Source organism: Rhinoderma darwinii, unplaced genomic scaffold, assembly GCF_050947455.1.
Source record: "Rhinoderma darwinii isolate aRhiDar2 unplaced genomic scaffold, aRhiDar2.hap1 Scaffold_534, whole genome shotgun sequence".
Lineage (NCBI taxonomy): Eukaryota > Metazoa > Chordata > Amphibia > Anura > Rhinodermatidae > Rhinoderma > Rhinoderma darwinii.
This window is the reverse complement of record NW_027464083.1, coordinates 252,854-280,000: the sequence shown is the minus strand read 5'-3', so window position 1 is coordinate 280,000 and position 27,147 is coordinate 252,854. Positions and strand designations below refer to the sequence as shown.

Genomic DNA, 27,147 nt, shown 5'->3' with positions numbered 1-27,147 from the left:
ACGATTAACATCAGGGCCTCCAACCCCCGAAAGAGAAAGTGGCCATTTTAGTAACATCTGCCACTTGGGGCCCATTTACCATCAGGGCCCCCAACCCCCGGGAGAGATAGCGGCCATCTTATTTCCATCTGCCGCTCGGGGCCCATTTACCATCTTTAGGTGAGGTAAGTGCCGTCCACTGATGATCTTCTCACCTCACGACTCTTCTACAGCCGCCTGGACACTGAATTTGATTTGTTTTGCAGTTGTCACCCCAACATCGTGGTCTTTACCACCTAAACCATCAGAAATTCCCATGAAGACTCCTCCAGTGATGAGCAGACGCGAGATCCGGTAAGTCTGACGTCTTCCGCTCGTCTTCATCTTCTCCTTGTGGTGAAGGTTTTGTGAATTTTTTTGCTTATTTGTATTTTTTCCTTTTCTAGGATCCGACTTTGAAAAATATGAAAAAAGTTTCCGGTTTCTTCTGATCCAGGATCGAGCTGTGTAAGGGTGGACTGGCGGCCATATCCACGGGTGAAGAAGGACCCTCCCCCTCTTCATCTCACCGATCATCGCATGTTAAAGGGCCGGAGCCACAGAAAACCGCACAGAAATTCTACCAGATTCTATAATAAACAGATTTATTTTTACAATTTTTAGTGTTTTCATTTCTAGATTGGGGAATTTATCCAGGGAACCTGTGTTCTATGGGGGTCCGAAGGTTATAGGTGTAATACTCTGCAGAATATATCACACTGTATCTGTCAGGAGGTGGAGAGGACAGAGCAATGTTCTGCAGATCTCTAGAGAGGTCAGTGGTGTAATACTCTGCAGAATATATCACTATGTATCTGTCAGGAGGTGGAGAGGACAGAGCAATGTTCTGCAGATCTGTAGAGAGGTCAGTGGTGTAATAATCTGCAGAATATATCACTCTGTATCTGTCAGTAGAGGACAGAGCAATGTTCTGCAGATCTCTAGACAGGTCAGTGGTGTAATACTCTGCAGAATATATCACTCTGTATCTGTCAGTAGAGGACAGAGCAATGTTCTGCAGATCTGTAGAGAGGTCAGTGGTGTAATAATCTGCAGAATATATCACTCTGTATCTGTCAGTAGAGGACAGAGCAATGTTCTGCAGATCTGTAGAGAGGTCAGTGGTGTAATACTCTGCAGAATATATCACTATGTATCTGTCAGTAGAGGACAGAGCAATGTTCTGCAGATCTGTAGAGAGGTCAGTGGTGTAATAATCTGCAGAATATATCACTCTGTATCTGTCAGTAGAGGACAGAGCAATGTTCTGCAGATCTGTAGAGGTCAGTGGTGTAATAATCTGCAGAATATATCACTATGTATCTGTCAGGAGGTGGAGAGGACAGAGCAATGTTCTGCAGATCTGTAGACAGGTCAGTGGTGTAATAATCTGCAGAATATATCACTCTGTATCTGTCAGGAGGTGGAGAGGACAGAGCAATGTTCTGCAGATCTGTAGAGAGGTCAGTGGTGTAATAATCTGCAGAATATATCACTATGTATCTGTCAGTAGAGGAGCAATGTTCTGCAGATCTGTAGAGAGGACAGTGGTGTAATAATCTGCAGGATATATCACTATGTATCTGTCAGTAAAGGACAGAGCAATGTTCTGCAGATCTGTAGAGAGGTCAGTGGTGTAATAATCTGCAGAATATATCACTATCTGTCAGTAGAGGACAGAGCAATGTTCTGCAGATCTGTAGAGAGGTCAGTGGTGTAATAATCTGCAGAATATATCACTCTGTATCTGTCAGGAGGTGGAGAGGACAGAGCAATGTTCTGCAGATCTGTAGAGAGGTCAGTGGTGTAATAATCTGCAGAATATATCACTCTGTATCTGTCAGGAGGTGGAGAGGACAGAGCAATGTTCTGCAGATCTGTAGAGAGGTCAGTGGTGTAATAATCTGCAGAATATATCACTATGTATCTGTCAGTAGAGGACAGAGCAATGTTCTGCAGATCTGTAGAGAGGTCAGTGGTGTAATAATCTGCAGAATATATCACTCTGCATCTGTCAGTAGAGGACAGAGCAATGTTCTGCAGATCTGTAGAGAGGTCAGTGGTGTAATAATCTGCAGAATATATCACTATGTATCTGTCAGTAGAGGACAGAGCAATGTTCTGCAGATATCTAGAGAGGTCAGTGGTGTAATAATCTGCAGAATATATCACTATGTATCTGTCAGTAGAGGACAGAGCAATGTTCTGCAGATCTGTAGAGAGGTCAGTGGTGTAATAATCTGCAGAATATATCACTCTGTATCTGTCAGTAGAGGACAGAGCAATGTTCTGCAGATCTGTAGAGAGGTCAGTGGTGTAATAATCTGCAGAATATATCACTCTGTATCTGTCAGGAGGTGGAGAGGACAGAGCAATGCTCTGCAGATATCTAGAGAGGTCAGTGGTGTAATAATCTGCAGAATATATCACTATGTATCTGTCAGTAGGTGGAGAGAACAGAGCAATGTTCTGCAGATCTGTAGAGAGGTCAGTGGTGTAATAATCTGCAGAATATATCACTATGTATCTGTCAGTAGGTGGAGAGAACAGAGCAATGTTCTGCAGATCTGTAGAGAGGTCAGTGGTGTAATAATCTGCAGAATATATCACTATGTATCTGTCAGGAGGTGGAGAGGACAGAGCAATGTTCTGCAGATCTCTAGAGAGGTCAGTGGTGTAATAATCTGCAGAATATATCACCATATATCTGTCATGTGATACAGGAGCAATGTTCTGCAGATCTGTAGAGAGGTCAGTGGTGTAATAATCTGCAGAATACATCACTATGTATCTGTCAGGAGGTGGAGAGGACAGAGCAATGTTCTGCAGATCTGTAGAGAGGTCAGTGGTGTAATAATCTGCAGAATATATCACTATGTATCTGTCTGGAGGTGGAGAGGACAGAGCAATGTTCTGCAGATCTGTAGAGAGGTCAGTGGTGTAATAATCTGCAGAATATATCACTCTGTATCTGTCAGTAGAGGACAGAGCAATATTCTGCAGATCTGTAGAGAGGTCAGTGGTGTAATAATCTGCAGAATACATCACTCTGTATCTGTCAGTAGAGGACAGAGCAATGTTCTGCAGATCTGTAGAGAGGTCAGTGGTGTAATAATCTGCAGAATATATCACTCTGTATCTGTCAGTAGAGGACAGAGCAATGTTCTGCAGATCTGTAGAGAGGTCAGTGGTGTAATAATCTGCAGAATATATCACTATGTATCTGTCAGGAGGTGGAGAGGACAGAGCAATGTTCTGCAGATCTGTAGAGAGGTCAGTGGTGTAATAATCTGCAGAATATATCACTGTATCTATCAGTAGAGGACAGAGCAATGTTCTGCAGATCTGTAGAGAGGTCAGTGGTGTAATAATCTGCAGAATATATCACTCTGTATCTGTCAGTAGAGGACAGAGCAATGTTCTGCAGATCTGTAGAGAGGTCAGTGGTGTAATAATCTGCAGAATATATCACTATGTATCTGTCAGTAGAGGACAGAGCAATGTTCTGCAGATCTGTAGAGAGGTCAGTGGTGTAATAATCTGCAGAATATATCACTCTGTATCTGTCAGTAGAGGACAGAGCAATGTTCTGCAGATCTGTAGAGAGGTCAGTGGTGTAATAATCTGCAGAATATATCACTATGTATCTGTCAGGAGGTGGAGAGGACAGAGCAATGTTCTGCAGATCTGTAGAGAGGTCAGTGGTGTAATAATCTGCAGAATATATCACTCTGCATCTGTCAGTAGAGGACAGAGCAATGTTCTGCAGATCTGTAGAGAGGTCAGTGGTGTAATAATCTGCAGAATATATCACTATGTATCTGTCAGTAGAGGACAGAGCAATGTTCTGCAGATATCTAGAGAGGTCAGTGGTGTAATAATCTGCAGAATATATCACTATGTATCTGTCAGTAGAGGACAGAGCAATGTTCTGCAGATCTGTAGAGAGGTCAGTGGTGTAATAATCTGCAGAATATATCACTCTGTATCTGTCAGTAGAGGACAGAGCAATGTTCTGCAGATCTGTAGAGAGGTCAGTGGTGTAATAATCTGCAGAATATATCACTCTGTATCTGTCAGGAGGTGGAGAGGACAGAGCAATGTTCTGCAGATATCTAGAGAGGTCAGTGGTGTAATAATCTGCAGAATATATCACTATGTATCTGTCAGTAGAGGACAGAGCAATGTTCTGCAGATCTGTAGAGAGGTCAGTGGTGTAATAATCTGCAGAATATATCACTATGTATCTGTCAGTAGGTGGAGAGAACAGAGCAATGTTCTGCAGATCTGTAGAGAGGTCAGTGGTGTAATAATCTGCAGAATATATCACTATGTATCTGTCAGGAGGTGGAGAGGACAGAGCAATGTTCTGCAGATCTCTAGAGAGGACAGTGGTGTAATAATCTGCATAATATATCACTCTGTATCTGTCAGTAGAGGACAGAGCAATGTTCTGCAGATCTGTAGAGAGGTCAGTGGTGTAATAATCTGCAGAATATATCACTATGTATCTGTCAGTAGAGGACAGAGCAATGTTCTGCAGATCTGTAGAGAGGTCAGTGGTGTAATAATCTGCAGAATATATCACTCTGTATCTGTCAGTAGAGGACAGAGCAATGTTCTGCAGATCTGTAGAGAGGTCAGTGGTGTAATAATCTGCAGAATATATCACTATGTATCTGTCAGGAGGTGGAGAGGACAGAGCAATGTTCTGCAGATCTGTAGAGAGGTCAGTGGTGTAATAATCTGCAGAATATATCACTCTGCATCTGTCAGTAGAGGACAGAGCAATGTTCTGCAGATCTGTAGAGAGGTCAGTGGTGTAATAATCTGCAGAATATATCACTATGTATCTGTCAGTAGAGGACAGAGCAATGTTCTGCAGATATCTAGAGAGGTCAGTGGTGTAATAATCTGCAGAATATATCACTATGTATCTGTCAGTAGAGGACAGAGCAATGTTCTGCAGATCTGTAGAGAGGTCAGTGGTGTAATAATCTGCAGAATATATCACTCTGTATCTGTCAGTAGAGGACAGAGCAATGTTCTGCAGATCTGTAGAGAGGTCAGTGGTGTAATAATCTGCAGAATATATCACTCTGTATCTGTCAGGAGGTGGAGAGGACAGAGCAATGTTCTGCAGATATCTAGAGAGGTCAGTGGTGTAATAATCTGCAGAATATATCACTATGTATCTGTCAGTAGAGGACAGAGCAATGTTCTGCAGATCTGTAGAGAGGTCAGTGGTGTAATAATCTGCAGAATATATCACTATGTATCTGTCAGTAGGTGGAGAGAACAGAGCAATGTTCTGCAGATCTGTAGAGAGGTCAGTGGTGTAATAATCTGCAGAATATATCACTATGTATCTGTCAGGAGGTGGAGAGGACAGAGCAATGTTCTGCAGATCTCTAGAGAGGACAGTGGTGTAATAATCTGCATAATATATCACTCTGTATCTGTCATGTGATACAGGAGCAATGTTCTGCAGATCTGTAGAGAGGTCAGTGGTGTAATAATCTGCAGAATATATCACTATGTATATGTCAGGAGGTGGAGAGGACAGAGCAATGTTCTGCAGATCTCTAGAGAGGTCAGTGGTGTAATAATCTGCAGAATATATCACCATATATCTGTCATGTGATACAGGAGCAATGTTCTGCAGATCTGTAGAGAGGTCAGTGGTGTAATAATCTGCAGAATACATCACTATGTATCTGTCAGGAGGTGGAGAGGACAGAGCAATGTTCTGCAGATCTGTAGAGAGGTCAGTGGTGTAATAATCTGCAGAATATATCACTATGTATCTGTCTGGAGGTGGAGAGGACAGAGCAATGTTCTGCAGATCTGTAGAGAGGTCAGTGGTGTAATAATCTGCAGAATATATCACTCTGTATCTGTCAGTAGAGGACAGAGCAATGTTCTGCAGATCTGTAGAGAGGTCAGTGGTGTAATAATCTGCAGAATACATCACTCTGTATCTGTCAGTAGAGGACAGAGCAATGTTCTGCAGATCTGTAGAGAGGTCAGTGGTGTAATAATCTGCAGAATATATCACTCTGTATCTGTCAGTAGAGGACAGAGCAATGTTCTGCAGATCTGTAGAGAGGTCAGTGGTGTAATAATCTGCAGAATATATCACTATGTATCTGTCAGGAGGTGGAGAGGACAGAGCAATGTTCTGCAGATCTGTAGAGAGGTCAGTGGTGTAATAATCTGCAGAATATATCACTCTGTATCTGTCAGTAGAGGACAGAGCAATGTTCTGCAGATCTGTAGAGAGGTCAGTGGTGTAATAATCTGCAGAATATATCACTCTGTATCTGTCAGGAGGTGGAGAGGACAGAGCAATGTTCTGCAGATCTGTAGAGAGGTCAGTGGTGTAATAATCTGCAGAATATATCACTCTGTATCTGTCAGTAGAGGACAGAGCAATGTTCTGCAGATCTGTAGAGAGGTCAGTGGTGTAATAATCTGCAGAATATATCACTCTGTATCTGTCAGGAGGTGGAGAGGACAGAGCAATGTTCTGCAGATCTGTAGAGAGGTCAGTGGTGTAATAATCTGCAGAATATATCACTATGTATCTGTCAGTAGAGGACAGAGCAATGTTCTGCAGATCTCTAGAGAGGTCAGTGGTGTAATAATCTGCAGAATATATCACTCTGTATCTGTCAGTAGAGGACAGAGCAATGTTCTGCAGATCTGTAGAGAGGTCAGTGGTGTAATAATCTGTAGAATATATCACTATGTATCTGTCAGGAGGTGGAGAGGACAGAGCAATGTTCTGCAGATCTGTAGAGAGGTCAGTGGTGTAATAATCTGCAGAATATATCACTCTGTATCTGTCAGTAGAGGACAGAGCAATGTTCTGCAGATCTGTAGAGAGGTCAGTGGTGTAATAATCTGCAGAATATATCACTCTGTATCTGTCAGGAGGTGGAGAGGACAGAGCAATGTTCTGCAGATCTGTAGAGAGGTCAGTGGTGTAATAATCTGCAGAATATATCACTCTGTATCTGTCAGGAGGTGGAGAGGACAGAGCAATGTTCTGCAGATCTGTAGAGAGGTCAGTGGTGTAATAATCTGCAGAATATATCACTCTGTATCTGTCTGGAGGCTTTTTGGAATTTTTCTTGAAAATATAAACAATTGCTGGTAAATTTATACATTTTCTAACGACATAAAACAGAAGGACAGATAAAGTAATGCCAACAAGGGACAATATATTACCCCCCCCCCCCCATAAAAAGTGGGGGTGAAATGTCCGAATGTTTCTCTTATTCTGCAGATATCATTTTATTCCTTTATTTCACTAACACAGCAGATGATAACAGAGAATCACAGCTCAATATTTATTACCCCGATTCTGCAGTGTTTAGTGATATGACATATGTGGCCCTAGTGTGCCATGTGACTTATTGGACTCTTTGCGGAGCAACTCACGCGGCGGCAGAAACGGGAGAACAAATATGGAAGACCCCCAGTTTGTGCAAAGTGAAATTGAGCTGGGCAGCATAAAGCACCCGTCAGCTGAGTGGACCCTCCTATAAGAGCAGGGGGCCCCGGCATTTGCCCGGTTCGACCATGTGTGTACGGTGGCCCTGATCTGTGTCCTGAGAACGTAGATGTAGTTGACACCGGGACATGCCAGCGGCCGATCGGGACACCACCTGGAATCTGGGACTGTTGGGAGGTATGGAGACCCTCCCCAAATGACCCCATTTTGGATTCTACACCCCTCAGGGTGAGCATTTAGGGCCGCAGTGAGCATTTTGACCCCACAGGTGTTACATCGATTGTATTAGAATTGAGCAGTGGAAATAAAAAGTAGTTTTAGCTCAAAATTTCTTTATATTCAAAAAGAAAGAAACGATAACAAGGAGTACATCAGGGTATATGTAATATGTGAGGAGTACATCAGGGTATATGTAATATGTGAGGAGTACATCAGGGTGTATGTAATATGTGAGGAGTACATCAGGGAATATGTAATCTGTGACGAGTACATCAGGGTATATGTAATATGTGAGGAGTACATCAGGGTATATGTAATATGTGAGGAGTACATCAGGGTGTATGTAATATGTGAGGAGTACATCAGGGAATATGTAATCTGTGACGAGTACATCAGGGTATATGTAATATGTGAGGAGTACATCAGGGTATATGTAATATGTGAGGAGTACATCAGGATATATGTAATCTGTGAGGAGTACATCAGGGTATATGTAATCTGTGAGGAGTACATCAGGGTATATGTAGTATGTGAGGAGTACATCAGGGTATATGTAATCTGTGAGGAGTACATCAGGGTATATGTAATATGTGAGGAGTACATCAGGGTATATGTAATCTGTGAGGAGTATATCAGGGTATATGTAATCTGTGAGGAGTACATCAGGATATATGTAATATGTGAGGAGTACATCAGGGTATATGTAATCTGTGAGGAGTATATCAGGGTATATGTAATCTGTGAGGAGTACATCAGGGTATATGTAATATGTGAGGAATACATCAGGGTATATCTAATCTGTGAGGAGTACATCAGGGTATATGTAATATGTGAGGAGTACATCAGGGTATATGTAATATGTGAGGAGTACATCAGGGTATATGTAATCTGTGAGGAGTACATCAGGGTATATGTAATCTGTGAGGAGTACATCAGGGTATATGTAATCTGTGAGGAGTATATCAGGCTATATGTAATCTGTGAGGAGTACATCAGGGTATATGTAATATGTGAGGAGTACATCAGGGTATATGTAATATGTGCGGAGTACATCAGGATATGTAATCTGTGAGGAGTACATCAGGATATATGTAATCTGTGAGGAGTATATCAGGGTATATGTAATATGTGAGGAGTACATCAGGGTATATGTAATATGGAGGAGTACATCAGGGTATATGTAATCTGTGAGGAGTACATCAGGATATATGTAATATGTGAGGAGTACATCAGGGTATATGTAATATGTGAGGAATACATCAGGGTATATGTAATATGTGAGGAGTACATCAGGGTATATGTAATATGTGAGGAGTACATCAGGGTACATGTAATATGTAAGGAGTACATCAGGGTATATGTAATCTGTGAGGAGTACATCAGGGTATATGTAAGATGTGAGGAGTACATCAGGGTATATGTAATATGTGAGGAGTACATCAGGATATATGTAATATGTGAGGAGTACATCAGGGTATATGTAATCTGTGAGGAGTACATCAGGGTATATGTAAGATGTGAGGAGTACATCAGGGTATATGTAATATGTGAGGAGTACATCAGGATATATGTAATATGTGAGGAGTACATCAGGATATATGTAATCTGTGAGGAGTACATGAGGGTATATGTAATATGTGAGGAGTACATCAGGATATATGTAATCTGTGAGGAGTACATCAGGGTATATGTAATATGTGAGGAGTACATCAGGGTATATGTAATATGTGAGGAGTACATCAGGGTATATGTAATCTGTGAGGAGTACATCAGGGTATATGTAATATGTGAGGAGTACATCAGGGTATATGTAATATGTGAGGAATACATCAGGGTATATGTAATCTGTGAGGAGTACATCAGGGTATATGTAATATGTGAGGAGTACATCAGGGTATATGTAATATGTGAGGAGTACATCATGGTATATGTAATCTGTGAGGAGTACATCAGGGTATATGTAATATGTGAGGAGTACATCAGGGTATATGTAATATGTGAGGAATACATCAGGGTATATGTAAGCTGGGTGGAGTACATCAGGGTATATGTAATATGTGAGGAGTACATCAGGGTATATGTAATATGTGAGGAGTACATCAGGATATATGTAATATGTGAGGAGTACATCAGGGTATATGTAATATGTGAGGAGTACATCAGGATATATGTAATATGTGAGGAGTACATCAGGGTATATGTAATCTGTGAGGAGTACATCAGGGTATATGTAATCTGTGAGGAGTACATCAGGGTATATGTAATCTGTGAGGAGTACATCAGGGTATATGTAATATGTGAGGAGTACATCAGGGTATATGTAATATGTGAGGAGTACATCAGGGTATATGTAATCTGTGAGGAGTACATCAGGGTATATGTAATCTGTGAGGAGTACATCAGGGTATATGTAATCTGTGAGGAGTACATCAGTGTATATGTAATATGTGAGGAGTACATCAGTGTATATGTAATATGTGAGGAGTACATCAGGGTGTATGTAATATGTGAAGAGTACATCAGGATATATGTAATATGTGAGGAGTACATCAGGGTATATGTAATATGTGAGGAGTACATCAGGGTATATGTAATATGTGAGGAGTACATCAGGATATATGTAATCTGTGAGGAGTACATCAGGGTATATGTAATATGTGAGGAGTACATCAGGATGTATGTAATCTGTGAGGAGTACATCAGGGTGTATGTAATATGCGAGGAGTACATCAGGGTGTATGTAATCTGTGAGGAGTACATCAGGGTATATGTAATCTGTGAGGAGTAAATCAGGGTATATGTAATCTGTGAGGAGTAAATCAGGGTATATGTAATCTGTGAGGAGTACATCAGGGTATATGTAATCTGTGAGGAGTACATCAGGGTATATGTAATCTGTGAGGAGTACATCAGGGTATATGTAAGATGTGAGGAGTACATCAGGGTATATGTAATCTGTGAGGAGTACATCAGGGTATATGTAATCTGTGAGGAGTACATCAGGGTATATGTAATATGTGAGGAGTACATCAGGGTATATGTAATCTGTGAGGAGTACATCAGGGTATATGTAATATGTGAGGAGTACATCAGGGTATATTTAAGCTGTGCGGAGTACATCAGGGTATATGTAATCTGTGAGGAGTACATCAGGGTATATGTAATATGTGAGGAGTACATCAGGGTATATGTAATATGTGAGGAGTACATCATGGTATATGTACTATGTGAGGAATACATCAGGGTATATAAGATGTGAGGAGTGCATCAGGATATATGTAAGCTGTGAGGAGTACATCAGGGTATATGTAATCTGTGAGGAGTACATCAGGGTATATGTAATCTGTGCGGAGTACATCAGGGTATATGTAATCTGTGAGGAGTAAATCAGGGTATATGTAATCTGTGAGGAGTACATCAGGGTATATGTAATCTGTGAGGAGTACATCAGGATATATGTAATATGTGAGGAGTACATCAGGATATATGTAATCTGTGAGGAGTACATCAGGGTATATGTAATCTGTGAGGAGTACATCAGGGTATATGTAATCTGTGAGGAGTACATCAGGGTATGTACCCGCCCATATTACATATACCCTGATGTACTCCTCACATATTACATATACCCTGATGTACTCCTCACAGATTACATATACCCTGATGTACTCCTCAAAGATTACATATATCCTGATGTACTCCTCACAGTTTACATATATCCTGATGTACTCCGCACATATTACATATACCCTGATGTACTCCTCACATATTACATATACCCGGATGTACTCCTCACAGATTACATATACCCTGATGTACTCCTCACATCTTACATATACCCTGATGTACTCCTCACAGATTACATATACCCTGATATACTCCTCACAGATTACATATACCCTGATGTACTCCTCACAGATTACATATACCCTGATGTACTCCTCACAGATTACATATACCCTGATGTACTCCTCACATATTACATATTCCCTGATGTACTCCTCACATATTACATATACCCTGATGTACTCCTCACAGATTACATATACCCTGATGTACTCCTCACAGATTACATATACCCTGATGTACTCCTCACAGATTACATATATCCTGATGTACTCCTCACATATTACATATACCCTGATGTACTCCTCACATATTACATATACCCTGATGTACTCCTCACATATTACATATACCCTGATGTACTCCTCACATATTACATATACCCTGATGTACTCCGCACAGATTACATATATCCTGATGTACTCCGCACAGATTACATATACCCGGATTTACTCCTCACAGATTACATATACCCTGATGTACTCCTCACATATTACATATACCCTGATGTATTCCTCACATATTACATATACCCTGATGTACTCCTCACATATTACATATACCCTGATGTACTCCTCACATATTACAAATACCCTGATGTACTCCTCACAGATTACATATACAGTAATGTACTCCGCACATATTACATATACCTTGATGTACTCCTCACATATTACATATATCCTGATGTACTCCTCACATATTACATATACCCTGATGTACTCCTCCCATATTACATATACCCTGATATACTCCTCACATATTACATACACCCTGATGTACTCCTCACATATTACATATATCCTGATGTACTCCTCACATCTTACATATACCCTGATGTACTCCTCACATATTACATATACCCTGATGTACCCGCCCATATTACATATACCCTGATGTACTCCTCACATATTACATATACCCTGATGTACTCCTCACATCTTACATATATTCTGATGTACTCCTCACATATTACATATACCCTGATGTACTCCTCACATATTACATATACCCTGATGTACTCCTCACATATTACATATACCCTGATGTACCCGCCCATATTACATATACCCTGATGTACTCCTCACATATTACATATACCCTGATGTACTCCTCACATCTTACATATATCCTGATGTACTCCTCACATATTACATATACCCTGATGTACTCCTCACATATTACATATACCCTGATGTACTCCTCACATATTACATATACCCTGATGTACTCCTCACATATTACATATACCCTGATGTACTCCTCACAGATTACATATACCCTGATTTACTCCTCACATCTTACATATATCCTGATGTACTCCTCACAGATTACATATACCCTGATGTACTCCTCACAGATTACATATACCCTGATGTACTCCTCACAGATTACATATATCCTGATGTACTCCTCACATATTACATATATCCTGATGTACTCCTCACATATTACATATATCCTGATGTACTCCTCACATATTACATATACCCTGATGTACTCCTCACATATTACATATACCCTGATGTACTCCTCACATATTACATATACCCTGATGTACTCCGCACAGATTACATATATCCTGATGTACTCCGCACAGATTACATATACCCGGATTTACTCCTCACAGATTACATATACCCTGATGTACTCCTCACATATTACATATACCCTGATGTATTCCTCACATATTACATATACCCTGATGTACTCCTCACATATTACATATACCCTGATGTACTCCTCACATATTACAAATACCCTGATGTACTCCTCAGATTACATATACAGTAATGTACTCCGCACATATTACATATACCTTGATGTACTCCTCACATATTACATATATCCTGATGTACTCCTCACATATTACATATACCCTGATGTACTCCTCCCATATTACATATACCCTGATATACTCCTCACATATTACATACACCCTGATGTACTCCTCACATATTACATATACCCTGATGTACTCCTCACGTCTTACATATATCCTGATGTATTCCTCACATATTACATATACCCTGTGTACTCCTCACATATTACATATACCCTGATGTACTCCTCACATATTACATATACCCTGATGTACTCCTCACATATTACATATACCCTGATGTACTCCTCACAGATTACATATACCCTGATGTACTCCTCACATCTTACATATATCCTGATGTACTCCTCACATATTAGATATACCCTGATGTACTCCTCACAGATTACATATACCCTGATGTACTCCTCACATCTTACATATATCCTGATGTACTCCTCACATATTACATATACCCTGATGTACTCCTCACAGATTACATATACCCTGATGTACTCCTCACATATTACATATTCCCTGATGTACTCCTCACATATTACATATACCCTGATGTACTCCTCACAGATTACATATACCCTGATGTACTCCTCACAGATTACATATACCCTGATGTACTCCTCACAGATTACATATATCCTGATGTACTACTCACATATTACATATATCCTGATGTACTCCTCACATATTACATATATCCTGATGTACTCCTCACAGATTACATATATCCTGATGTACTCCTCACATATTACATATACCCTGATGTACCCGCCCATATTACATATACCCTGATGTACTCCTCACATATTACATATACCCTGATGTACTCCTCACATATTACATATACCCTGATGTACTCCTCACAGATTACATATACCCTGATGTACTCCTCACATATTACATATACCCTGATGTACTCCTCACATATTACATATACCCTGATGTACTCCTCACATATTACATATACCCTGATGTACTCCTCACAGCTTACATATATCCTGATGTACTCCTCCCATATTACATATACCCTGATGTACCCGCCCTGATGTACTCCTCACATATTACATATACCCTGATGTACTCCTCACATATTACATATACCCTGATGTACTCCTCCCATATTACATATACCCTGATATACTCCTCACATATTACATACACCCTGATGTACTCCTCACATATTACATATATCCTGATGTACTCCTCACATCTTACATATACCCTGATGTACTCCTCACATATTACATATACCCTGATGTACCCGCCCATATTACATATACCCTGATGTACTCCTCACATATTACATATACCCTGATGTACTCCTCACATATTACATATACCCTGATGTACTCCTCACAGATTACATATACCCTGATGTACTCCTCACATATTACATATACCCTGATGTACTCCTCACATATTACATATACCCTGATGTACTCCTCACATATTACATATACCCTGATGTACTCCTCACAGCTTACATATATCCTGATGTACTCCTCACATATTACATATACCCTGATGTACCCGCCCATATTACATATACCCTGATGTACTCCTCACATATTACATATACCCTGATGTACTCCTCACATATTACATATACCCTGATGTACTCCTCACATATTACATATACCCTGATGTACTCCTCACAGATTACATATATCCTGATGTACTCCTCACAGCTTACATTTACCCTGATGTACTCCTCACAGCTTACATATACCCTGATGTACTCCTCACATATTACATATACCCTGATGTACTCCTCACATATTACATATATCCTGATGTACTCCTCACATATTAGATATACCCTGATGTACTCCTCACAGATTACATATACCCTGATGTACTCCTCACATCTTACATATATCCTGATGTACTCCTCACATATTACATATACCCTGATGTACTCCTCACAGATTACATATACCCTGATGTACTCCTCACATATTACATATTCCCTGATGTACTCCTCACATATTACATATACCCTGATGTACTCCTCACAGATTACATATACCCTGATGTACTCCTCACAGATTACATATACCCTGATGTACTCCTCACAGATTACATATATCCTGATGTACTACTCACATATTACATATATCCTGATGTACTCCTCACAGATTACATATATCCTGATGTACTCCTCACATATTACATATACCCTGATGTACTCCTCACATATTACATATATCCTGATGTACTCCTCACATATTACATATACCCTGATGTACCCGCCCATATTACATATACCCTGATGTACTCCTCACATATTACATATACCCTGATGTACTCCTCACATCTTACATATACCCTGATGTACTCCTCACATATTACATATACCCTGATGTACTCCTCACATATTACATATACACTGATGTACTCCTCACATATTACATATACCCTGATGTACTCCTCACAGATTACATATATCCTGATGTACTCCTCACAGCTTATATTTACCCTGATGTACTCCTCACAGCTTACATATACCCTGATGTACTCCTCACATATTACATATACCCTGATGTACTCCTCACAGATTACATATATCCTGATGTACTCCGCACATATTACATATACCCTGATGTACTCCTCACATATTACATATACCCGGATGTACTCCTCACAGATTACATATACCCGGATGTACTCCTCACATATTACATATACCCTGATGTACTCCTCACATCTTACATATACCCTGATGTACTCCTCACATATTACATATACCCTGATGTACTCCTCACATATTACATATACCCTGATGTACTCCTCACATATTACATATACCCTGATGTACTCCTCACATATTACATATACCCTGATGTACTCCTCACATATTACATATACCCTGATGTACTCCTCACAGATTACATATACCCTGATGTACTCCTCACATCTTACATATATCCTGATGTACTCCTCACATATTACATATACCCTGATGTACTCCTCACATATTACATATTCCCTGATGTACTCCGCACATATTACATATACCCTGATGTACTCCTCACATATTACATATACCCGGATGTACTCCTCACATATTACATATACCCGGATGTACTCCTCACAGATTACATATACCCTGATGTACTCCTCACATATTACATATACCCTGATGTACTCCTCAAAGATTACATATACCCTGATGTACTCCTCACATATTACATATACCCGGATGTACTCCTCACAGATTACATATACCCTGATGTACTCCTCACAGATTACATATACCCTGATGTACTCCTCACAGATTACATATATCCTGATGTACTCCTCACAGATTACATATATCCTGATGTACTCCTCACATATTACATATATCCTGATGTACTCCTCACATATTACATATATCCTGATGTACTCCTCACATATTACATATACCCTGATGTATTCCTCACATATTACATATACCCTGATGTACTCCTCACATATTACATATACCCTGATGTACTCCTCACATATTACAAATACCCTGATGTACTCCTCACATATTACAAATACCCTGATGTACAACTCACAGATTACATATACAGTAATGTACTCCGCACATATTACATATACCCTGATGTACTCCTCACATATTACATATATCCTGATGTACTCCTCACATATTACATATACCCTGATGTACTCCTCCCATATTACATATACCCTGATGTACTCCTCCCATATTACATATACCCTGATATACTCCTCACATATTACATACACCCTGATGTACTCCTCACATATTACATATATCCTGATGTACTCCTCACATCTTACATATACCCTGATGTACTCCTCACATATTACATATACCCTGATGTACCCGCCCATATTACATATACCCTGATCTACTCCTCACATATTACATATACCCTGATGTACTCCTCACATATTACATATACCCTGATGTACTACTCACATATTACATATATCCTGATGTACTCCTCACATATTACATATATCCTGATGTACTCCTCACAGATTACATATATCCTGATGTACTCCTCACAGATTACATATATCCTGATGTACTCCTCACATATTACATATACCCTGACGTACTCCTCACATATTACATATACCCTGACGTACTCCTCACATATTACATATACCCTGACGTACTCCTCACAGATTACATATACCCTGACGTACTCCTCACAGATTACATATACCCTGACGTACTCCTCACAGATTACATATACCCTGACGTACTCCTCACAGATTACATATACCCTGATGTACTCCTCACATATTACATATACCCTGATGTACTCCTCACAGATTACATATACAGTAATGTACTCCGCACATATTACATATACCCTGATGTACTCCTCACATATTACATATATCCTGATGTACTCCTCACATATTACATATACCCTGATGTACTCCTCACATATTACATATTCCCTGATGTACTCCGCACATATTACATATACCCTGATGTACTCCTCACATATTACATATACCCGGATGTACTCCTCACATATTACATATACCCGGATGTACTCCTCACAGATTACATATACCCTGATGTACTCCTCACATATTACATATACCCTGATGTACTCCTCAAAGATTACATATATCCTGATGTACTCCTCACAGTTTACATATATCCTGATGTACTCCGCACATATTACATATACCCTGATGTACTCCTCACATATTACATATACCCGGATGTACTCCTCACAGATTACATATACCCTGATGTACTCCTCACATATTACATATACCCTGATGTACTCCTCACATCTTACATATATCCTGATGTACTCCTCACATATTACATATACCCTGATGTACTCCTCACATATTACATATACCCTGATGTACTCCTCACAGATTACATATACCCTGATGTACTCCTCACATATTACATATACCCTGATGTACTCCTCACATATTACATATACCCTGATGTACTCCTCAAAGATTACATATATCCTGATGTACTCCTCACAGTTTACATATATCCTGATGTACTCCGCACATATTACATATACCCTGATGTACTCCTCTCATATTACATATACCCGGATGTACTCCTCACAGATTACATATACCCTGATGTACTCCTCACATATTACATATACCCTGATGTACTCCTCACATATTACATATACCCTGATGTACTCCTCACATATTACATATACCCTGATGTACTCCTCACATATTACATATACCCTGATGTACTCCTCACAGATTACATATACCCTGATGTACTCCTCACATCTTACATATATCCTGATGTACTCCTCACATATTACATATACCCTGATGTACTCCTCACAGATTACATATACCCTGATGTACTCCTTACATATTACATATTCCCTGATGTACTCCTCACATATTACATATACCCTGATGTACTCCTCACAGATTACATATACCCTGATGTACTCCGCACATATTACATATACACTGATGTACTCCTCACAGATTACATATACCCTGATGTACTCCTCACAGATTACATATATCCTGATGTACTCCTCACATATTACATATATCCTGATGTACTCCTCACATATTACATATATCCTGATGTACTCCTCACATATTACATATACCCTGATGTACTCCTCACATATTACATATACCCTGATGTACTCCTCACATATTACATATACCCTGATGTACTCCTCACATATTACATATACCCTGATGTACTCCTCACATATTACATATATCCTGATGTACTCCTCACATATTACATATACCCTGATGTACTCCTCACATATTACATATACCCTGATGTACTCCGCACATCTTACATATACCCTGATGTACTCCGCACAGATTACATATATCCTGATGTACTCCGCACAGATTACATATACCCGGATTTACTCCTCACAGATTACATATACCCTGATGTACTCCTCACATATTACATATACCCTGATGTATTCCTCACATATTACATATACCCTGACGTACTCCTCACATATTACATATACCCTGATGTACTCCTCACATATTACAAATACCCTGATGTACTCCTCACATTTTACATATATCCTGATGTACTACTCACAGATTACATATACAGTAATGTACTCCGCACATATTACATATACCCTGATGTACTCCTCACATATTACATATATCCTGATGTACTCCTCACATATTACATATACCCTGATGTACTCCTCCCATATTACATATACCCTGATGTACTCCTCCCATATTACATACACCCTGATATACTCCTCACATATTACATACACCCTGATGTACTCCTCACATATTACATATATCCTGATGTACTCCTCACATCTTACATATACCCTGATGTACTCCTCACATATTACATATACCCTGATGTACCCGCCCATATTACATATACCCTGATCTACTCCTCACATATTACATATACCCTGATGTACTACTCACATATTACATATACCCTGATGTACTCCTCACATATTACATATACCCTGATGTACTCCTCACAGATTACATATACAGTAATGTACTCCGCACATATTACATATACCCTGATGTACTCCTCACATATTACATATATCCTGATGTACTCCTCACATATTACATATACCCTGATGTACTCCTCACATATTACATATACCCTGATGTACTCCTCACATATTACATATACCCTGACGTACTCCTCACATATTACATATACCCTGACGTACTCCTCACAGATTACATATACCCTGACGTACTCCTCACAGATTACATATACCCTGACGTACTCCTCACAGATTACATATACCCTGATGTACTCCTCACATATTACATATACCCTGATGTACTCCTCACAGATTACATATACAGTAATGTACTCCGCACATATTACATATACCCTGATGTACTCCTCACATATTACATATATCCTGATGTACTCCTCACATATTACATATACCCTGATGTACTCCTCACAGATTACATATACCCTGATGTACTCCTCACATATTACATATATCCTGATGTACTCCTCACATATTACATATACCCTGATATGCTCCTCACATATTACATACACCCTGATGTACTCCTCACATATTACATATATCCTGATGTACTCCTCACATATTACATATACCCTGATGTACTCCTCCCATATTACATATACCCTGATATGCTCCTCACATATTACATACACCCTGATGTACTCCTCACATATTACATATATCCTGATGTACTCCTCACATCTTACATATACCCTGATGTACTCCTCACATATTACATATACCCTGATGTACTCCTCACATATTACATATACCCTGATATGCTCCTCACATATTACATACACCCTGATGTACTCCTCACATATTACATATATCCTGATGTACTCCTCACATCTTACGTATACCCTGATGTACTCCGCACAGATTACATATACCCTTATGTACTCCTCACAGATTACATATATCCTGATGTACTCCTCACATATTACATATACCCTGATGTACTCCTCACATATTACATATACCCTTGTGAAGGATGGAGTGGACAGAAGTTAATGTTTATAATAATTTTCTTTCTTTAATAAAATATAGACTATAGAGTTGTGTACATAATTGTGATCAAGCAATAGTAATAGGATTAGATAAGTATACGTGGCAAGATGGCCCCTGGACAGGGACTACGCACTAATAAAATAACAAGTCACTTCCTGGTATGAACGAACTATGAACTATGAAGACATATCTAAAGGACCAGATAAGGGTGAACCTATCCAAGGATGACACAAAGTAACAAGAGGCTTACAGTGATACGTGCTTTTATAAAAGTGTGATAACATGTACCCACCCCCAGGAGAAAGGGGATATAGAACAAATGTGTCTAATAAATCAGTGACGCCTCTCCTGATGCTGAGTGAGGAGCTTTATACCAGACTTTGTGTGGTGTGATTCCTTTCGTACGAACTCAGCGTATTATCCCTGCCGGTTGAGACTGATTAGTACCCGAACACTTCTATGTTTACTGATCAGAGCTGGAATTACAATGTTGAGGTCCTCACTACCGGTGTCGAGGTCCCTGCACCTTGTAAGCCACAGGCCTAAAGGAGACTGTGCCCTACCAGAGCGAACGGCGGGGCGTAACTGGCTCCCTGCTCCACCATAGTATTTACCTGTATCTGCCCTCTGTGGACGCGGATACACATGAACGTGGCGGGACACAGGACGCCTCTATTTAGTTACCTGCAACCAAAAATGGTCTGGGTGTCACTTGCTTATTAGCCTCTTAAAGGCTGTGTACACCTCTGTAGGCAATATTTTCTATACATATTAATTAACCCCTTCACGACATGGCTATATACTTTCCAACTCCTGATGCCCTGGGCAGGTGTCACATAAATAAATATTGGCAGAATAGAACAGGGTTGTACTTTCCTGTCCACCGGCTCTCTCCACAAGTGCCGGCACATCTCCCCCTTAGTTTAATCAAACTTATGCCAAACCCCTGCAGATAGCACCTCATCCCCTGTAGATAGCGCCACTGAAGCTCCCTCTAGGAGCGGAATCATTTGCCAGAGCGTTACCGTCAACTTGGCTGGAAATTGTGCTTCTAGAGGGAGCCCCTGACGTCTCTGTCCATATATGGACAGTGATATCAGGGACTCCTCTGGGAGTGGAATCCATGGCCTATTTTTGACCTGTTTAAGAGAACCATTTCTCAAATCTGACGTGTTACTTTAAGGGTATGTGCACACGGGGCTGATAAGATGCAGATTTTCTGCAAAGTATTTAATTGCGAGAAAATCTGCAGCGTATTACAGTAGTAGCAATGAGGATGAGATTTTAACAAATCTCATCTACACGTCGCGCCAAAAATGAGTTTTGGACGTTCCGCCGTGTTTACGCCATGTGTAGACGTATCATAAGTGGGAATAAGATTTTACTTATCCAAGACATTGTGAGATTGTTTTTTCAGAACACGTTGTACTTTATATTAGAGGTAAATTTAGCTTCATACATTCTGTGTTACAGTTACTAAGGATGAAAAAAGACACAAGTCCATCAAGACCAACCTATAATCCGACCGTGTTGATCCAGAGGAAGATAAAACCCCCATGAGGTGGATGACAATTGTCTCATTAGGGGAAAACTCCTCCCCGACTGCAAATCTGGAAATCAGAATAAATCCCTGGATCAGCGTCCCATCTCCAGAATCTAGTGCCCATAACTTGTAATATTAAAGAGAACCTCCGATTATACTGACATTATATAGGAAACTATTATACTGCCGGAGTGTGCCGATAATCGTCTTTCTACATGACTTGTATTACCAGGTTTACTTCTGACTACAGCACAGACTGCCCATAGTCCTCGCTGCCGGCTGCCCATAACTCTGCATTAGGAGACAGCGCGTCCTGCCCGTCTTCATGACTCCCGTATCCAGAACGGCCGCCAGCGCTGTACAATGTAATGTGACCTGTAATGCAGAGTTATGAGCAGCCGGCAGCACGAAACACAGGGATCTAATGTCATGTAAAAGGAGCCGAAATTGTGGAGCTCCTACATTACATGTCATTGTACACACGTGTATATGTGCTGCACATGACGCTATTAAGGCCTCAACATGACCGCCAGTCCAGCCTGTGCCCACAGTAATGCCAATATATATCTGTCTCTTCTCACCTTGTGATGTGCGGGGCCGGTAGTCCTCCATCATGACCTCCTCGTACCGATCCTTGTGTCCTTCTAGATACTCCCACTCCTCCATGGAGAGATAGACAGTGACATCCTGACACCTTATAGGAACCTGACACACACAATGATACAGTCATTACCCAGACACCTCCAGTGCTGTTACTGGAGAATTTCCCAGCATTCCCAGCAGTGTCACCTCTCCAGTCAGCAGCTCAGTCATCTTGTAGATCAGTTCTAAGATCTTCTTCTCATGTATCCGGGAGTGAGGGGGAGGCTCTGTGATGGGACTACTGCTCCATCCTCCTGACTCATGGATGATGGGAGTCGTACAGTCACACGATGTCTTCTTCACTATTGTGTACTCCTGTGTATGGAGAGAGACACTTAGAGAACTGAACACAGTATTCCCCCCTCAGTAGAAAGAGGGAGATTGTGACCCCGCTGTATAGAGCTCTAGTGACCCCACATCTGTAATACTGGAGACCTCACCTACAAAAAGACATTGAGAAAATAGAACGAGGCCAAAACTAAAAAGGAAATAATATTGGGGGGGGGGGGGACTAGATGGACCATGTGCTCTCCTCCTGCCGTCATCTTCTATGTTTCTATATAGAGGTCATCCTGATCCTCCTGGTTCCTGGTCATTCTCATTGCTCTACAACATCACTATTGCTGCATTGGTGACATGACACATAACTGACCATATTGGTGGCTGATCTGCAGCTTCTTGACGTCACTTGGAAGGTCTGGACGCTGTTATACAGGACACTGGATTCTTCCTATTATGTATTGTCTCTTCCCTATGTGTGACTTGTTCTATAATGTAGAAAAGTTTACCTCTCTGCTCAACAGGTAGATGATCTCCAAGGTGAAGTCTAATATTCTTCTGCTCATCTCATTCCTGTCCTTGTCCATCCTTGGTGGGTTTATTCAGGAGAAGGAACGTTGTGGAGGAGAAGATGAGAAAACTGGAGGAACTGGAGGATCTAGTACTGCAGACGTCTTTATGAAGAAAGGAGAAGATGGAGATCATACAGGGGACATCATCATGTGTGACATACAGAACCTCACTTATTCATCATTGAGAGGAACATCTTCTCAGAGCCGTCACCACATGGAATAAAGGGGTATTCTCAACACGGACATTTCTCCCCAGGATAAGCCAGGAATGTCTGATAGATGCGGCTCCACCTCTGGGTGGCCTTGTTAGGCAGTTCCTGTAACTCCTATAGAAGTGAATGGAGAGGCACAATCTGCTCAGGTCCTCCTGCTATATAATCTGCTGCCAACAGATCAGACGGGTGGTCAATGTGACAGATGCCCTTTATGAATGAATACACCCCTAATATAAGTTTTTACAGATATTAGAAGTTACCTCAGAGATCCTGGATCTTCAGAGACATCTAAAATTCTTAATTATTATAGTATTCCCCTTTTCCTTGTAGATTATTTTACCGGATAGTAACTTTATTCACATCTGAAAGACAGATACTAACCATGGTTAATGGGAACCGGCGGTCACGTGTGAATGTGCAGAAGGTCCCGCCAGTCCTGCGAGCATGTGCGGAAGGTCCGGCCAGTCCTGCGAGCATGTGCGGAAGGTCCCGCCAGACCAGTGTGCAGGAGCGGAAGGTCCCACCAGACCAGTGGGCAGGTGCGGAAGGTCCCGCCAGACCAGTGGGCAGGTGCGGAAGGTCCCGCCAGACCAGTGGGCAGGCGCGGAAGGTCCCGCCAGACCAGTGCGCAGGCGCGGAAGGTCCCGCCAGACCAGTGCGCAGGCGCGGAAGGTCCCGCCAGACCAGTGCGCAGGCGCGGAAGGTCCCGCCAGACCAGTGCGCAGGCGCGGAAGGTCCCGCCAGACCAGTGTGCAGGCGCGGAAGGTCCCGCCAGACCAGTGTGCAGGCGCGGAAGGTCCCGCCAGACCAGTGTGCAGGCGCGGAAGGTCCCGCCAGTCCAGTGCGCAGGCGCAGAAGGTCCCGCCAGACCAGTGTGCATGCGCAGAACGTCCCACCAATACAGTGTGTATGTCCTGGTAGTTTAGTGTGAGGAAGCAGCATGTATTGTGCGGTGTGTGCAGGATCTCTGCATCATCTTATCACTTAGCAGTCACATCTTACACACAGACTTCTGTAAAGCGTGACCTGTCCTCCATCGTCTACATTACTTGGTGCTTTTCCTTCTAAACCTGTTCCCCCACTTCTTCATTATTCTGTGCTCCTTCTAGACCTGTCCTCTGCTTCTACATTACTCTGTGCTCCTCCTTCTAGACCTGTCCTCTGCTTCTACATTACTCTGTGCTCCTCCTTCTAGACCTGTCCTCTGCTTCTACATTACTCTGTGCTCCTCCTTCTAGACCTGTCCTCTGCTTCTACATTACTCTGTGCTCCTCCTTCTAGACCTGTCCTCTGCTTCTACATTACTCTGTGCTCCTCCTTCTAGACCTGTCCTCTGCTTCTACATTACTCTGTGCTCCTCCTTCTAGACCTGTCCTCTGCTTCTACATTACTCTGTGCTCCTCCTTCTAGACCTGTCCTCTGCTTCTACATTACTCTGTGCTCCTCCTTCTTCTAGACCTGTCCTCTGCTTCTACATTACTCTGTGCTCCTCCTTCTTCTAGACCTGTCCTCTGCTTCTACATTACTCTGTGCTCCTCCTTCTAGACCTGTCCTCTGCTTCTACATTACTCTGTGCTCCTCCTTCTAGACCGATCCTCTGCTTCTACATTACTCCGGTGATTGCGCGGTGTGGGGGGTTTTATATTTCCGGTGATTGCGCGGTGTGAGGGGTTTTATATTTCCGGTGATTGCGCGGTGTGAGGGGTTTTATATTTCCGGTGATTGCGTGGTGTGAGGGGTTTATATTTCCGATGATTGCGCGGTGGGGGGTTTATATTTCCGGTGATTGCGCGGTGTGAGGGGTTTTATATTTCCGGTGATTGCGCGGTGTGAGGGGTTTTATATTTCCGGTGATTGCGCGGTGTGTGGGGGGGGGTTTATATTTCCGGTGATTGCGCGGTGTGGGGGGGTTTTATATTTCCGGTGATTGCGCGGTGTGAGGGGGTTTATATTTCCGGTGATTGCGCGGTGTGAGGGGGTTTATATTTCCGGTGATTGCGCGGTGTGAGGGGGTTTATATTTCCGGTGATTGCGCGGTGTGAGGGGTTTTATATTTCCGGTGATTGCGCGGTCTGAGGGGTTTTATATTTCCGGTGATTGCGCGGTGTGAGGGGTTTATATTTCCGGTGATTGCGCGGTGTGAGGGGTTTTATATTTCCGGTGATTGCGCGGTGTGAGGGGTTTATATTTCCGGTGATTGCGCGGTGTGAGGGGTTTATATTTCCGGTGATTGCGCGGTGTGAGGGGTTTTATATTTCCGGTGATTGCGCGGTGTGACGGGTTTTATATTTCCGGTGATTGAGCGGTGTGAGGGCTTTTATATTTCCGGTGATTGCGCGGTGTGAAGGGTTTATATTTCAGGTGATTGCGCGGTGTGAGGGGTTTATATTTCCGGTGATTGTGCGATGTGGGGGGGGGTTATATTTCCGGTGATTGCGCGGTGTGAGGGGTTTTATATTTCCGGTGATTGCGCGGTGTGAGGGGTTTATATTTCCGTGATTGCGCGGTGTGGGGGGGGGTTTATATTTCCGGTGATTGCGCGGTGTGAGGGCTTTTATATTTCCGGTGATTGCGCGATGTGGGGGGGGGGGTTTATATTTCCGGTGATTGCGCGGTGTGAAGGGTTTATATTTCCGGTGATTGCGCGGTGTGAGGGGTTTATATTTCCGGTGATTGCGCGGTGTGAGGGCTTTTATATTTCCGGTGATTGCGCGGTGTGGGGGGTTTTATATTTCCGGTGATTGAGCGGTGTGAGGGGTTTATATTTCCGGTGATTGCGCGGTGTGAGGGGTTTATATTTCCGGTGATTGCGCGGTGTGAGGGGTTTTATATTTCCGGTGATTGCGCGGTGTGAGGGGTTTATATTTCCGGTGATTGCGCGGTGTGAGGGGTTTATATTTCCGGTGATTGCGCGGTGTGAGGGGTTTTATATTTCCGGTG

At 41.6% G+C, this 27,147-nt stretch overlaps 1 protein-coding gene across 1 annotated transcript in view; it reads right to left on the bottom strand.

Annotated features, from left to right (window-relative positions):
- LOC142722371 (gastrula zinc finger protein XlCGF66.1-like) overlaps positions 1–24,006 on the bottom strand; it is a 32,600-nt gene extending 8,594 nt beyond the window's left edge. The window contains exons 1-3 of the mRNA XM_075848875.1: positions 23,930–24,006; positions 23,289–23,456; positions 23,081–23,204 (exon numbers count right to left, since the gene is read on the bottom strand). Coding sequence (XP_075704990.1) covers positions 23,081–23,204; positions 23,289–23,456; positions 23,930–23,986 — 349 coding nt within the window. The 5' untranslated portion in view covers positions 23,987–24,006. The remainder of the gene's footprint in view (positions 1–23,080; positions 23,205–23,288; positions 23,457–23,929) is intronic.
- Positions 24,007–27,147: the final 3,141 nt, after the last annotated feature.